Here is a 15,881-nt window from a genome sequence, read left to right on the forward strand (position 1 = left end):
AGGCATGACAGACTATATGTCTCACAGAGGCCAAAATATTTACTATTTCATCCTTAAAGAATAAAATTGCTGACTCCTCATTTACACTAAACAGAGTAACCATAAAAAAGCATTCTGCCAGCTGGTACCAAAGGGTTTCTCTCAAGCTCTTTCAGTTTGGTCACACTAGATCAAAAATCCAATTATCAATAGGTCTATCACTTAACAATTCACATATCCACCTCACTCACCACACACCCATACAAACATACAAAATTATTAAGAAACAAAGACACCCTTCTCAATAAAAAGAGTGCTAGAGTTGTATAGTGAAAGAAAGTTGTACAGTGAAACACTTGTGTTGAGCACAGCATACCATAAACACTGTCAAATCATTATGTTTTACACCTGAAACTAATATGTCTTCTGTCAACCAACCATACTTCAATTAAAAAGAGAGAAGGGGGGTGCCCGGGTGCCTCAGTTGGTTAAGCGGCTGTCTTCAGCTCAGGATATGATCCCAGGGTCCTGGGATTGAGTTCCTCATCAGGCTCTCTGCTCAGTGGGGAGTTTTCTCCTCCCTCTCCCTCTGCTCTTCCCTCTCCCTCTGCCCCACCCCCTGGCTTGTGCTCTCTCCTCTTGCTCTCTCTCTCTCAAATAAATAGAATCTTTTAAAAAGAGAGAAAGAACACACTAGATTGAGAGTGTGATGGAAACAAGTAATCTCTCCAGGGATAAAGCTGGCTTCCAAACAACAGTAAGTGAAGGCCATCCCTACTTCTACTGTGGGAGGCCATAAATGAATTCAGGGAAGCCAAAGAACTTAGATCAAATGAGAAATGTATCTAGTTGTCACTGCCAGTGAGAAAGGTTGTAACAAGCAATAACTATAGGACATCAAAAACATAAACTGAAAACATACAGCTACCTAAGGAATTCCAGGATGCATATTACCCCTGAGAGTCTGACCTAGTTACATTTTAGAATCCATGAAGTCTTCCAGCCCAAAGTTTTCATTTTTGAAGTGACTGGGTTTACCCCAATTTCTGCTCACCTACTTCTCCTCTTTACACAAATGCAAACATAATCATTTTCCTGTCTCCCTCGAATGTATTCTTTGTCATCTTTTAGTCAAAAACTGGGGAAAGTTAAGAAAAAAAAAAAAGAGAGATACAACCCACAAAAATATTTGCTTTGCAACTTCAGTTTTATTGAGCAGTAACCTAGATCATATCACTTACATAATCATAGTACAATATGACAGCCCTCTGTATGACAGCACTTTGTATTCATGCTAGTACAGGGCCTAGCACATAATAGGTGTCCAAAAAATAAATGAATGTTAAATAAGCAGTAGTATAAAATAGCAGTTAAAAGAATTATTAGGCTGGGCGCCTGGGTGGCTCAGTGGGTTAAGCCGCTGCCTTTGGCTTAGGTCATGATCTCAGGGTCCTGGGATCGAGTCCCGCATCGGGCTCTCTGCTCAGCAGGGAGCCTGTTTCCTCCTCTCTCTCTCTGCCTCTCTGCCTACTTGTGATCTCTCTCTGTCAAATAAATGAATAAAATCTTTAAAAGAAGTATTAGCTAAACACAATGCCTAAAACTCCCCAGATTATCGTGTCTTTTTAATTTTTTTTTGCTTGTTTTAAATCTATTAATTGCTCTTATATTTCAAAAATGCCAAACTGCAAAAACATCTCAGCTGGATGCTAAAACAGATGATGAGAAATCAAAAGCTTAACAATACCATATTTATATTTGCAAGTATTATAGGAAATAAAGTTAGCAAATAAAGTTAATTAAAACTTTCTCTAGCTAGAATATATTCTAAGACTGATAGATAATTTGTTAAATAAGATGATATAAGTTTTAAAAATCTTATAATCTAGTATTTATTAAAATAGGTCTTACCTGCTTTTTTAAGTTATCATTCAGTTCTTTCAGGGCATCAAAAGAGGACCTTAGTCTCTTGCTTTCTTTGTTTCTTTCCTTAAGAACTTCAGTTAAGTGCTCAACTTCTGCGTCATGTTGCTAGAAGGGAAAAAAATCTGATCTCAAAATTAGGTAAGGATGCCATGTCATGAAAGCTACTGAACACAAATCAATTAAAAATTAGAATTCCTTGAATCAGGACTTTAATTAGTACATTTAAGCATATGTGACTAATACTGCAAATAATTTATAAAAACTATGTCATCAACCAATGTAATAACTAAGCATTAAAAGCATTTGTTAAGTTCCTATTAAAAAACTATTTTGTTTCTGCTCAAAAAAAATCCACTGGATCACACTGAAATAATTTCTATCACATCATGGAATGATAAAACAATGAGAGATTTCTTATCTTCTTCGAGAGACTAGTTATTCACAGCTTTATAAATTAAAATTTAAGATTTAAGTTACCCTTGAAAAGAAATATCCATAGGTAGAACTAATTCCTTGTTCTAATTAAGTAGCTAAAATTGTTTACATCTCAAAAAATTTAAAAACATAAAATTTCTGAGTCTCAAACTCTTTTCTGTTTAATCGGCTTTATAAATAATTTAACCGTGTAATTATATTTAAATGAGATAACATGTTTTGATTTAAAGTGTAAATATGTACAGTTTATTTCACATTTTATTCTCAATTTATTTGTAATATATTAAAACAAACAAGTTTCCATAGGAAATCAAGAAAAGGAGTTAATTACTTTCTTCCAAGTAATCATATAGGTACCATTAAAATAAAGCTGTTATCTTTACACTTAGTAAGAATAACAGACAGACAAATCTAAAGAGAAAAAAAATCAAGAATAAATCTAGGATGGAAACCTCTTGAGAATCCAAGCATTTATTTTCCTGCCCTGTTTAAAATCCAATCATTTGAAAACATTAGCTTGATGTAATTTTATTATTACACTGATTCCTTAAAGAACTTAGTATATATAGTCACAAATAGTTATTTCAAACATTAGGTCAATATTCTCATTCTCCAAATTTTTCCAAATCCAAAAGATACTAAAAATATGGGATATGAATTCTATCTCCAGAATGGCAAGGTAAGCCCACTACACTCTAGTTCTGTTACTGATTACAACTAAAAATCTTAGACAAAACACAAAAAAAGTAACTTCCGTAAGGACTGTAAAAAGTAAACAGAAGCTGGGGCGCCTGGGTGGCTCAGTCGTTAAGCGTCTGCCTTCTGCTCAGGTCATGATCCCAGGGTTCTGGGATTGAGCCCCACATCGGGCTCCCTGCTCAGCAGGAAGCTTGCTTCTCCCTTTCCCACTCCCTCTGCTTGTGTTCCCTCTCTTGCTGTGTCTTTTTCTATCAAATAAATAAAATCTTTAAAAAGAAAAAAAAAAGTAAACAGAAGCAGGGAATTGTAAAAAGGAGTGAAAACATGAAGAAGCAACCCTCAAGAGGATGAAGTTTCCAGGATTTCTGTTTCTCTTTTTCTCTAGTAGTCTTGCCCCAACATAGGCCCCTGGCAACTAAAGTGCACCTGCAGCATAGCCTGCTAAAACTCTAAGAGAAACTGTACCCTTCCACCCAGGGATGCCAGGAAAAGGGCCACTGTGAGCCAAGGGATGTGGGGAATATCAGAGAAGAGATTCAGAAAGAGCATCTTTTCATTTTGGTGTACATAAACTGTTAGAAATCTGGCTAAACCCTAAGCTGCCTAAGCACAGCACTAACAAACGCAGCAGAGCAGATCTCTCCAAAAAGTGGAGAGATCAGAGCTCGCTTAAAAATACTACGGAAGGGCGCCTGGTGGCTCAGTTGTTAAGGTCTGCCTTCAGCTCAGGTCATGGTCCCAGGGGCCTGGGATCAAGCCCCACATCGGACTCCTTGCACGGCGGGAAGCCTGCTTCTCTCTCTCCCACTCCCTCTGCTTGTGTTCCCTCTCTCACTGTCTCTCTCTGTCAAATAAATAAAATCTTAAAAAAAAAAAAAATACTATGGAAGTCTCAGACTAACCCCCCAATTCTGTAAGCACGGGAATGACACAGAGCACCTTAATAAATGTCTTGAGAACTAAGATTTATGTCACTACCTGAGTATCAGACTAAACCTAAGTGGCACATGCACAAGACAACTCTGAAGCAACATTACAAAAGCTTTGAAAACTGAACTGAGATTGGGTCACTTCCCACAGAAGGTGAGAAAGAATTTTGGTCTATACCTAATCAGAATGGAGTATGGAAAATGGAGGAGTAAGATCCTTAGCTCACCTCTTCCTGCGAACACACCAAGGCTGCAACTCCTCTGAGAATAACCTGAAGGCTATCAGAACAACTCTTCCACAGTAAAAGATACAAAGAAATAGGAACATCAGGAAGGATAGGAGAGGCAGAAATACAATCCGGTTAGAAACAAACCCTTGTGCAACATACAAGCAGGAGGAATAGCACCGATCTGGAGGTCCTAAGGAGTGTTGGGGTTCAAGCTCCTTATCAGTCATACTCCCACCCTTGCCCTGAGGATCTGCACTAGGAAGACTAGTCCCCACAACATCTGGCTTTGAAAATTAGCAGGGCATAAACACAGGAGTATTGAAAAATTAGCATGCCATGCATGCCCTAACTTCTGGAGAGCTGCAAGTTAGCAAGAAACCAAGACTCCGCACAGAAAGGGTCTGCACACAATCTTACCCACTTCAAGACCCATCACAGAGTTAGCAGTGTGAAAAGTACCTGCACCATATATAAGGGGTATCCACTAATTTTAGCATGTGTGCTGGAGGAGCAAGAATCTGCAGGAAATTTCTCTGGGAGAAAAAAACATGGGGTGTCATTTTGGGGGCCCTCTTTCAGCCTAGCTGTTCCATTGCCTATGGGTGACAGTTTTAACACTCTCCATCTACCTTGCTAGCACTGTTCACTGTTCACTGTTCACCTCACTCTGGCATTCCCCTGCAAATCCGCCCCACCCTTCCCAAAGGCACCCCTCCTGATCCACTACACCTGGCAGGCAATCTGAGCAGCAACCACCCTGACACACCCAGTGAGCATCCTTAGTCAGGATGGGCAACCATTCAAAGAAACTCTTGTCTCAGGGAGGGGGAGCCAGCTTCACAGTCACCCACACAGACAACAGCCATAGATGTGCCTCTCAGCCAGCATGCACCTACAGTAGTCATGGCCAGGCACTATAGCCAGGTAGAGGCCCAGGGAATAGTCCCATCCTCAATTCTAACAGCAGGAATTATACCCCAGTCACAAGTGGAAGGCACACACAAGGGACAGCCCTGGAGTACCTGGTTTTGGTGACCAGGGGATTATACTTCTGAGCCCCACATATTGCCTTCTGTTGAAGGCCCATATTCCATTGTCTTACTTAATACACAAAAACAGATAGTCAAACATGGTCATAAAGTTACGTTACTTTGGGGAGAAAAATGGATGAACTCAGTGAGAACCTAAACAGACACAGAAAATATAAAAAAGAACCAATCAGAGATGAAGAATATAATAACTGAACTAAAAAATATACTAAAGATAATCAACAGCAGATTACAGGATGCAGAAAAGAAATCAGCAATCTGGAAGACAGGGTAGAGGAAATCACTCAAATTAAACAGCAAAGAAGATGAAAATAGGTTAAGGGACCTCTAGAACAATATCAAGCATACTAACAACTGCATTATAGGGGTACAGAAGAGAGAAAGAAATGGGGGACAAGAAATGGAATAGCTAAAAACTACCCTAATCTGGAGAAAGAAAGACATCGAGGTCCAGGAAGCGAGAGAGCCCCAAACAAGATGAACCCAAAGAGATCCATAGGAAGAATCATAATAATGAAAATATCAAAAATTAAACTTAAAAAGATGATCTTAAAAGAAGCAAGATAAAAGTAACCAATTATATGAAAGGGAATGCTTAGGGGAACCTGGGTGGCTCAGGGGGTTGGGCATCCAACTCTTGATTTTAGCCCAGGTCATGAACTCAGGGTCGTGGGATCAAGCCCCATGTTGGGTTCCAGGTGCAGTTTGAGATTCTCTTTTCCTCTCCCTCTGTTCCTCCCCCAACACACATGTGCGTGCATTCTCTCTTAAAGAAAGAAAGAAAGAAAGGGAACATTTAATTATGACTATCAGCTGATTTTTCACAGGCTGGAAGGCAGTGGCATGATTTAGTTGAATTGCTTAAATAAAAAAAACCTTTGTGGTTATAAACAAGAATACCTTACCCCACAAGGTTATTATTACAAGGCTATTACTCAGAACTGAAGATGACACAAGGTTTCCAAAACAACAACAAAAGAAGTTAAAGTCCTCACCACTGAACAAAACCCAGATGAAATGTCAAAGAAATTTCCTTAAGTGGAAAAAAATGAGCCACAACTAGAAGTCAAAAAAAAAAAAAAAAAATCATTGAAACATTTCACTGGAAAACGTAAATATACAATAAAGGTAGCATATTGGTTATAAAGCTAGTATGGAGGTAAAAAACACAAGGTAGTAAAATCAACTATAGTTATAATATTTATAGTTAAAGAAAACACAAAATTAGAAGATGTAAATATGACATCAAATACATCAAATGTGGATGGGTGGAAGTAAAATGTATTGCTTTTAGAATATATTTAAATCTCAGTGACTATCAATTTAAAATAGAGTGCTATATACATAGGGTGTTATATTTGAACCTCATGATAACCACGAACCAAAAACCTATAATAGATAAAACAAAAAATAAAGGAAGGCAAACATAAAACTAAGGAAATTTATCTAACTACAAAGGAAGAGAAGAAAGGTAGAGAAAACAACTATAAAAACAAACAGAAAACAACAAAACTGCAAAAGTACATGCCTGTAAATGAACTCAATGGCTCCAATAAAAAGACATAAGGTGAGTGAATGGATTAAAAAATAAAACCCACGGGGTGCCTGGGTGGCTGCCTTTGGCTCAAGTCATGATTCCAGGGTCCTGGGATCAAGTCCCGCATTGGGCTCCCTGCTCAGCAAGGGGTCTTCTTCTCCCTCTCCCACTCCCCCTGCTTATATTCCCTCTCTTGCAGTGTCTCTATCAAATAAATAAATAAAATCTTAAAAACAACAACAACAAAAACCAGTCAAGAGACTAACTTCAGTTCTTTTTTTTTTTTTAAAGATTTTATTTACTTGACAGAGAGAGAGAAATCACAAGTAGGCAGAGAGGCAGGCAGAGAGAGAGGGGGGAGGAAGCAGGCTCCCCGCAGAGCAGAGAGCCCAATGCGGGGCTCGATCCCAGAACCCCGGGATCATGACCCGAGCCGAAGGCAGAGGCTTTAACCCACTGAGCCACCCAGGCGCCCCCTAACTTCAGTTCTAAAGACGCGTACAGATGAAGTGAAGAGATGTAAAAAGATATTCTATATAAATGGAAATGAAAAAGCTGGGGTAGCTAGTACTTACATGAGACAAAATAAGACTTTAAAACAAAGACTGTAACAGGACAAAGAAGGCCACTGCATAGTGATAAAGGGATCAATCCAACTAGAGGAAATAACAATTGTAAATACCTATGTCCCCAACATAGAACTACCTAAATACAGTAAGGGAAACTGACGGAAATATAGTAACAGCTGGGGACTTTGTTACCCCACTTATATCAATGGTTGGATCATCCAGATGGACCACCAGTAAGAAAACCATGATTCTAGGAGCCCCTGGGTGGCTCAGTGGGTTAAAGCCTCTGCCTTCTGCTCAGGTTATGATTCCAGGGTCCTGGGATGGAGCCCCACATCAGGCTCTCTGCTCAGCGGGGAGCCTGCTTCCTCCTCTCTCTCTGCCTGCCTCTCTGCCTACTTGTGATCTCTGTCTGTCAAATAAATAAATAAAATTTAAAAAAAAAAAAAAAAGAAAAGAAAAGAAAACCATGATTCTGAACAACACATTAGACCAGATGGACTTAACAGATATATACACAGCACTCTATCCAAAACCAGGAGAATACACATTATTTTCAGGTATACATGGAAACATGAGCATAGTGGCATGAAACTGAAGATCGATTACAAGAAAATGGAAAAAACACAAACACTTGAAGGTTAAACAACATGTTACTAAATAACCAATGGATCAACAAAGAAACAGAGGAAATCAAAAAATAACAGACAAATGAATATGGAAACACATCATTCTAAAGTTTTGGGGACAGAGCAAAAGAAGTTTTAAGAGGGAGATTTACAGTATTACAGGCCAACTTCAAGAAACAAGAAAAGTCTCAAATAAACAATCTAACCTCACACCTAAGGGAACTAGAAAAACAAAGCCCAAGGTCATAGAAGGAAAGAACAAATAAATGAACAGACCTTAAAAACTAGTAGAATATAGAATTAGAATTAGAATAGAAAAAAATGAACAAAATTATAAGATTATTTAAAAAGATAAACAAAAATCTACAGCCAGATGCACCATGAAAAAAAAAAGGATTCAAAAAAATAAAATCTGAAATTAAAGAGAAGTTATAACTGATACCACAAAGAATCATAAGAGACTATTATTCAAAATAATACACTAAAAACTTGTATGCCTAGAAGAACTAGATAAATTCTAGAAACATACAATGTTCCAAGACTGAATCAGGAAGGAATAGAAAACCTTAACAGACCAATTACTAAAACCAAAACTGAATCCGTAATCAAAAAATGCCCAACAGGGGTGCCTGGGTGGCTCAGCGGGCTAGGGCCTCTGCCTTTGGCTCGGGTCATGATCCCAGGGTCCTGGGATTGAGCCCCACATCAGGCTCTCTGCTCAGTAGGGAGCCTGCTTCCTTCTCTCTCTCTTCTGCCTGCCTCTCTGCCTACTTATGATCTCTCTCTGTCAAATAAATAAAATCTTAAAAAAAAAAAAAGTGCCCAACAAACAGATGGCTTCAGAGGTGAATTCTACCAAACATTCAAAGAAGAGTTCCTATCTATCCTTCTCCCAACCATTAAAAAATTATTTAAGAGGAAGTATAAATTAATTCTGTGAGGCCAGCATTACCCTGATATATTCCAGGGATGCAAGAACGGCTCAATATTCACAAATCAATATGATATGCCACATTAACAAAATGAAGGATAAAAAGCATATGACCATCTTAACAGATGCAGAAAAAACATTTGCCAAAAGGCAACATCCATTCATGGTTAAAACTATTAACAAAGTGAGTATAGAGGGAACATACTTCAACATAATAAACATAATTTCTCATATATGAGAAAGCTATAGCTAACATCATACTCAATGATGAAATGCTGAGAGCTTTTATTCTAAGATTAGAAACAAAACTAGAATGCCTACTTTCAACATAGTATTGGAAGACCTAGTCATAGCAAGATTGGGAAGGAAGAAGTAAAACTGTCACTATTTGCAAATGACAACATATTATATATAATCAACCCTAAAGAATTCACCAAAAACTATTAGAACTAACATGTGAATTCAGTAAAGTTGCAGGATACCAAAGTAATATACAGCAATCAGTTGTCTTTCTATACTAATATCAAAGTAGCAGAAAGAAAAATTAAGAAAACAATCCCATTTACAACTGCACTGAAACCAATAAAAATACCTAGGAATTAATTTAGCCAAAGAGGTAAAAGACCTGCATTCTGAAAATTGTAAGGCATTAATGAAAGAAATTGAAGATGTTACAAATAAATGGAAAGATACACCATGCTCATGGATTAGTTCAAATAATACTGTTAACATTTCTATACTACCTGAAGTAATCTACAGATTCAATGCAATCCTCACAAAAAATGCCAACAGCATTTTTCACATAATTAGAACAAATAATACTAAAATCTGTTTGGACTACCAAAGACCCCAAATAGCCAAACCTGGAGGTATCATACTCTCAGATTTCCAACTTAACTACAAAGCTATAGTTATCAAAACAGTATAGTGCTGGCACAAAAAATGATGTGGAGATCAATGGAACAGAACAGAGAGCCCAGAAATAAACTCATGCTTATTTGGTAAAGTAATCCACTACAAAGGAGGAAAGAACATACAATGGAGAAAAGACAGTCTCTTTAATAAATGGTGCTGAGGAAACTGAACAGCTACATACAAAAGAAACTGCACCACTTTCTCATACCATATACAAAAATAAACTCAGAATGAATTAAAGACCTAAACGTAAGACCTGAAATCATAAAACTCCTAAAATAAAATGATGGCAATAAACTCCAGGACATCAGTCTTAGCAATACATTTTTGTTCGTCTCTTCAGACCAGTGAAACAAAAACAAAAATAAACAACTGGAGAAAAATATCACAATTTGATCTACATCAAACTAAAAAGTTTTTGCACAGTGAAGGAAACCATCAATAAAACAAAAAAGCAGCCTACTGAATAGGAGAAAATATTTGCAAATGAAACATCCAAAATATATTTGGATACTGGCTAATACTCAAAATATATAAAGAACTCATACAACTCAACAAAATAAACAATCCAATTAAAAAATGGGAAGTGGACCTGAACAAATATTTTTCCAAAGAACACATATCGATGGTCAATAGGTACATGAAAAAATCAACTTCACTAATAATCAAGGGAATACAAATCAAAACCAAAATGAGATACCACCTTATGACAGTCAGAATGGCTTGTATCAAAAACACAAGAAATAACAAGTGTTGGCAGGGATGTGGAGAAAGTGAAACCTCATGCACTGTTGGTGGGAATATAAATTGGCACAGCCACTCTGGAAAACACATGGAGATTTCTCAAAAAATTAAAAATAAAACTACCATATGATCCTGCAATTCCACTTCTGGGTATTTACCTAAAGAAAATGAAAACATGAATTCCAAAAGATATATGCACACCTATGTTCACTGTAGCCATTATTTACAACAGCCAACATATGGAGGAACCTAGATGTCCACTGATAAATGGACAAAGATGTGGTACAAATACACAGTGGAATGTTATTCAGACAAAAAAGAGAATGAAATTTTACCATTTGTGACAACATGAAGGAACACTGAGGGTATTAAGCTAAGTGAAATAAGTCAGTACAAGACGATCACTGCTGACTTCACTTTTACATGAAATCTAAAAACAAAACAAATGAACAAACAAAACAAAACAGAAACAGACTCATAAAAGAAAGAACTGGTATGGCTGCCACCAGGGGAGGGAGGTGTGCAGGAGTGGGCAAAATGGGTGAAGGTGGTCAAAAGGTACAAACTTCCAATTACAAAATAAGTCAGAGATGTAAAGTATAGCATAGAGTATACAGTCAATAATATTGTCATAGTTATTATATAGTGATAGAAGGTAACTAGTTTTATGTGGTGAGCATTTCATAATGCATATAAATGCCAATCATGATATTGTACATTGTAACTAACAAAATATATGTCAACTATAATGTATAAATAAACGAAGAACTCAACTGGGCTGACTACTTAGAAAAATGAACAGTCTACAAAGGATCAGAACAAGATCCAGAATCTGTACAATATCCAAAAGGTCCCAAATACAATCCAAAAGTCACTGAACCAGAAAATGTGCTAACTCTCAAGAGAAATGCCAATCCTTCCATGATCCAGGTGTTGAATATTTAGGTACATTCCCTGAGGTAAATACAAATGAATACAAATGGAAAGATAAAAATTCTCATAAGGAAAATTAAACATAATTTTTAAAAGAACATAGTTAGCAATTTTAGGACATTAAAATGTCAGAAATAAAAAATTCCCTAGATGATCTCAGTAGCAACATGGGAATGAAAGAAGAAACAATGAATGTAAGGGTAGATAACAGACATTATCAAATCTGAAGAACACAGAAGAAACAGATGAGGAAAAAGGAGCAAAGCAGTCTATGGTGTAACACCAAAAGACCTAACATATGAGTCACTGGAGACAAAGAAGGAAGAGAAAGCAATTGGAACATAAAAAAATAAGTGAAGAAATAATTGGTTGAAAACTTTGAGATTTGGTGAAAGACATTAATTTACAAAGTCAAGATGTTCAGTGAACCCCAAACAGGATAAACTCGAAGAAAAGCATATGGAGATACCTCATAATTAAATGGCTGCTAAAAAACACAAATAAAGAAAAATCATGATTCTATTTACATGACATTCTGGGAAAAGGCAGAATTACAGGGACAGAAAATAGGTCAGTGGCTACTGGCAGGGGGAGGGGGTACAAGGGGCAGGGAAGGATAACTACAAAGGGGCATATGGTAACTTTTGGGGTGCTAGAATTATTTCTTATTAGGATTATAGTGGTGATTACAAGACATATGCATTTTTCAAAACAGAATGAAATTTATTCTACACAAGTTACAAATGTAGTAATGTATCTGTTGATATGAAACAAAGTATACCCTACCACCTAGATAATGTTCTTGATAGAAATATGCAACCTAAAAAAAATCCTTAGGAAACAATCAAGCAAATCCAGAATATGACATACTCCATATGACTGCTGACCTGGAATCTTCAAAGAAAAGTCTCATAAAAGAATGGCTGACTGCTCTAGATTCAAAGAAACCAAAAAGGTATAAAAATCAAGTATAATGCATGAATTCTATCTAGTTCCTTGATCAGAAAATAAAACAAGCAATAAAAGATTTCAATACCGTGGGGCACCTGGGTGGCTCAGCTGGTTAAGAATCTGACTCAGCTTCAGTTCAGGTCATGATCTTGGAGTTGTGGGATTGAGCCCTTTGTTGGGCTCCATGTTCAGCAGGGAGGTGGCTTGAGAATCTCTGCCTCTCCCTCTCCATATCACACTGGCACGCACACTTTCTCTCTCTCTCAAATAAATGAATAAAATCTTAAAAAAAAAAAATACCTTAAGACCCAACTGGGAAAGTGAATGCAGACTGTATATGAAGTTAAATTATTTTAGTTGAAGTTAAATTATTAATTTCCTAATATGATAATGATGTGGCAAATGTCCTTATGCTTAGGAGACACACAGTCCTAAAATTAAGCACTGATAATACTAAGGAAGTATTTAGGAGTGCTGAGTCATGATTTTTACAAGTTAGTTTCAAATGGTCCAGGAAAAACTACATGGGGGGATGGGAGAGTGGAGAAGAAATAAAGCATATGCTGCAAAATGCTAATAATTAGTGAATCTAAGAAAAACAGAAATTACATTACTCTGAAATCAAATTCTATATAATTACCTCCTTTATAATCTGAAATCTTGTAAGAACTTCTTCTTCGACACCTTTAATTTTACTCAAAGCAGTTTCATGTCTGAAAAGTAGTTGTTCTCTTTCAACTAAAAAACGTTCCCGCTTTTGAAGTTCTTCAGCAAACTCCTGTTGTGCTGCAGTTTCACACTGTATTAAAATGTGAGATTCAAGTATTTTTAGAAAGTACATTCACAAATTCTATAAATTGTTTTATTTACTGAGGTTGTATCTTAATCAAATGGTGTTTAGGACTACATGAGTACAAGTAAAATATAACAGCTAGACTATCATCATAGCATATAAGAGTGCACAGAAAATCTATCTTGTTGCAAAATGATGTGACAATGTAGTGAGATTCAACTCTGAGGACTCAAGAGAATTTGGGGTCCAAAATGCAACTGTATTATGCAGAACAATCCCCTATCCAGCTTCAATTCCACATTCTACTTCAACTTCACCATCTATTCTTTTCCCTATACTCTCCATCCCCTTCCCTTCTTGTCCTTCACTTGGGCTAAAAGACCCCAGCCCTGTATTATAGCACTAATCTCAATGCCACATTGCTCGATACCAATGGAGAAAACACACACACACACACACACACACACACACAAACACAGTTGGACTATTGTAAACTTTGGGTACCTCTAACTGGATTCTCAATGCAGTCCAGAAATCGTTTTATATTTTCATGGTTGGCTCTCTCCCTCCTACTCTTCACAGTGCCTATTTCAAAACCTTCTCCATTCTTTACTTTGAACACCTCACCTCCTACATGATTCTGTGCAGACAGCCTCATCCCTAATTCACAGAGAAAACAGAAGACAGCAGAAGGAAACACCAGCCTCCTGCCCTCAAGACACACAGGTTTCTCCTTCCCTCCCATTACAAAGGCAAACTCAGGATCACACTGCCTTCTGCCTTCTTTGGACACTGCTGTGCTAATAATCCCTCTAATATTTTAATCTCTTCCATCTCATCTGAAATGGGGTTGCTCTTGACCGTACCCACAAACTGCCTCTCTTTCACAAAATTCTTTAACACTTTGTCTACACCTGCTGAGCTCTATTTCCCAATCACTCCTCAATTTACTTCAATCTGGCCTCAGCCAGCATCCCCCTACTGAAATGACTTACCCATTATTACATCTGAAGGTCACTTTCAGTTCTAATTTTACTGAGTCTCTCAAGAGCATTTTATACGATAGGCCCTTTATTTCAACCTAAAATAATTTCTTTCATTGGATTCTACGACACCACATTCTCCTGGTTTTCTATCTCACTCTCTGGCCATGGCTTCTCAGCCTCCTTTGGGGGTTCTGCTTTCTTTACTGTCATTTAATTACTAATGTTCCTCAGGATTTGGGCTTAAGTCACTTCCCTTCGCATCTTCTCATTCTCTCTACTTACTTCCCTCCACTCAATGGCTAAATTACTGTGTATATGCTAACTTCCCCCAACCTACAACTGCTCAGCTTTTTCTCCTAAGCTCGAATCTCAATTCCAAGCTTCCTACCGAATATCCCCACCTGTATGCTCTCAGGTAGGACAAATAAAAATGTCCAAATTGAATTCAACTAGCCATCAGGGAAATGCAAATCAAAACCATAATGAGGTGTCACTCCATACCCATTAGGATGGCCAGAATCAAAAAGACAGATAACAAATGCTGTCAATGATGTCCATCAGTTAAGAGTCTGCCTTCAGCTCGGGTCATGATCCCAGGGTCCTGGGATCCATCATGCTCAGTGGGGAGTCTGCTTCTCCCCATCCCCCTCCTACTGCCTCTGCCCTCCCACCCCTGCTGATGTATTCTCTCTCTCTCAAATAAATAAATAAAATCTTAAAAAAAAAAAAAAAAGTAATGGTGTTTTAAAGAGCCTAGAATGCTACATGGCAGTTAAAATGCATGAAATAGAGCTACATTTTCCAAACATACAAATCTCAGAAATATAACAATGAACAAAGCAAGGAAGTTGCAAAAAGAAATCTACAATATGTCATTACTTACGTAGTATTTTAAAACATTCAAAGCAATACATATATATGAATACATAAAAGTGTTAAAACAGGACATAATGGATCCACACTAATTTCAAGAGAGTGCTGAATCCTTGGAAGGCTGTTTCAACTCGAATCAAAACATTTCATATTCTTTAAAAATATCAAACAGAATTACTAATAAAATTAATTATGCATTAATTATGCAATATGGGCAATGGGTACACAGTTGATATTATAATACTATAGGTTTTTCTGTATCTCCTAAGTATTTTACAAACTTTTAAAAAACCAAACAGCAAATGAAAAGATAATATTCATAATAAAGGAATTATTCCCTACATAAAAATTAAAGTTATAAGTTTCAAAAAAACAGAATCTTCTCTCCCTCCAGTTTTGTTCCCTATCTCAGCAAAAGTAGAATCATTTATCCAACAGCCAAAAGAATAAACTTGCATTTCATCTTTGACTAAAACCCTACTGCACACCTCCCACATCAAAACAATCTCCAAGACCTACTGGATCCATTTCTTAAAAATGTTGAGAATCCGGGCACCTGTGGCTCAGTGGGTTGGGCCTCTGCCTTCGGCTTGGGTCATGATCTCAGGGTCCCAGGACTGAGGCCCGCATCTGCTCAGCGGGGAGCCTGCTTCCTCCCTCTCTCTCTGCCTGCCTCTCTGCCTACTTGTGACCTCTGACTCTCTCTCTGTCAAATAAATAAATAAAAATCTTTTTTAAAAAATGTCAAGAATCCATCCACTTCTCTCCATCTC

The 15,881-nt window shown here is 37.3% G+C and overlaps 1 protein-coding gene across 11 annotated transcripts in view; it reads right to left on the reverse strand.

Annotated features, from left to right (window-relative positions):
- CCDC138 (coiled-coil domain containing 138) overlaps nt 1–15,881 on the reverse strand; it is a 154,160-nt gene that overhangs the window by 125,865 nt on the left and 12,414 nt on the right. For 10 of the 11 annotated variants that reach the window (XM_045077597.1, XM_045077596.1, XM_045077595.1 and 7 more), the window contains 2 exons: nt 13,097–13,255; nt 1,891–2,010 (listed from right to left, as the gene is read on the reverse strand). In XM_045077597.1, coding sequence (XP_044933532.1) covers nt 1,891–2,010; nt 13,097–13,255 — 279 coding nt within the window. The remainder of the gene's footprint in view (nt 1–1,890; nt 2,011–13,096; nt 13,256–15,881) is intronic. The other variant, XM_045077599.1, reaches the window with a different exon arrangement.

This window comes from Mustela putorius, unplaced genomic scaffold (genome assembly GCF_011764305.1).
Source record: "Mustela putorius furo isolate JIRA1106 unplaced genomic scaffold, ASM1176430v1.1 tig00000224_pilon_pilon_pilon, whole genome shotgun sequence".
NCBI classification, from domain to species: domain Eukaryota; kingdom Metazoa; phylum Chordata; class Mammalia; order Carnivora; family Mustelidae; genus Mustela; species Mustela putorius.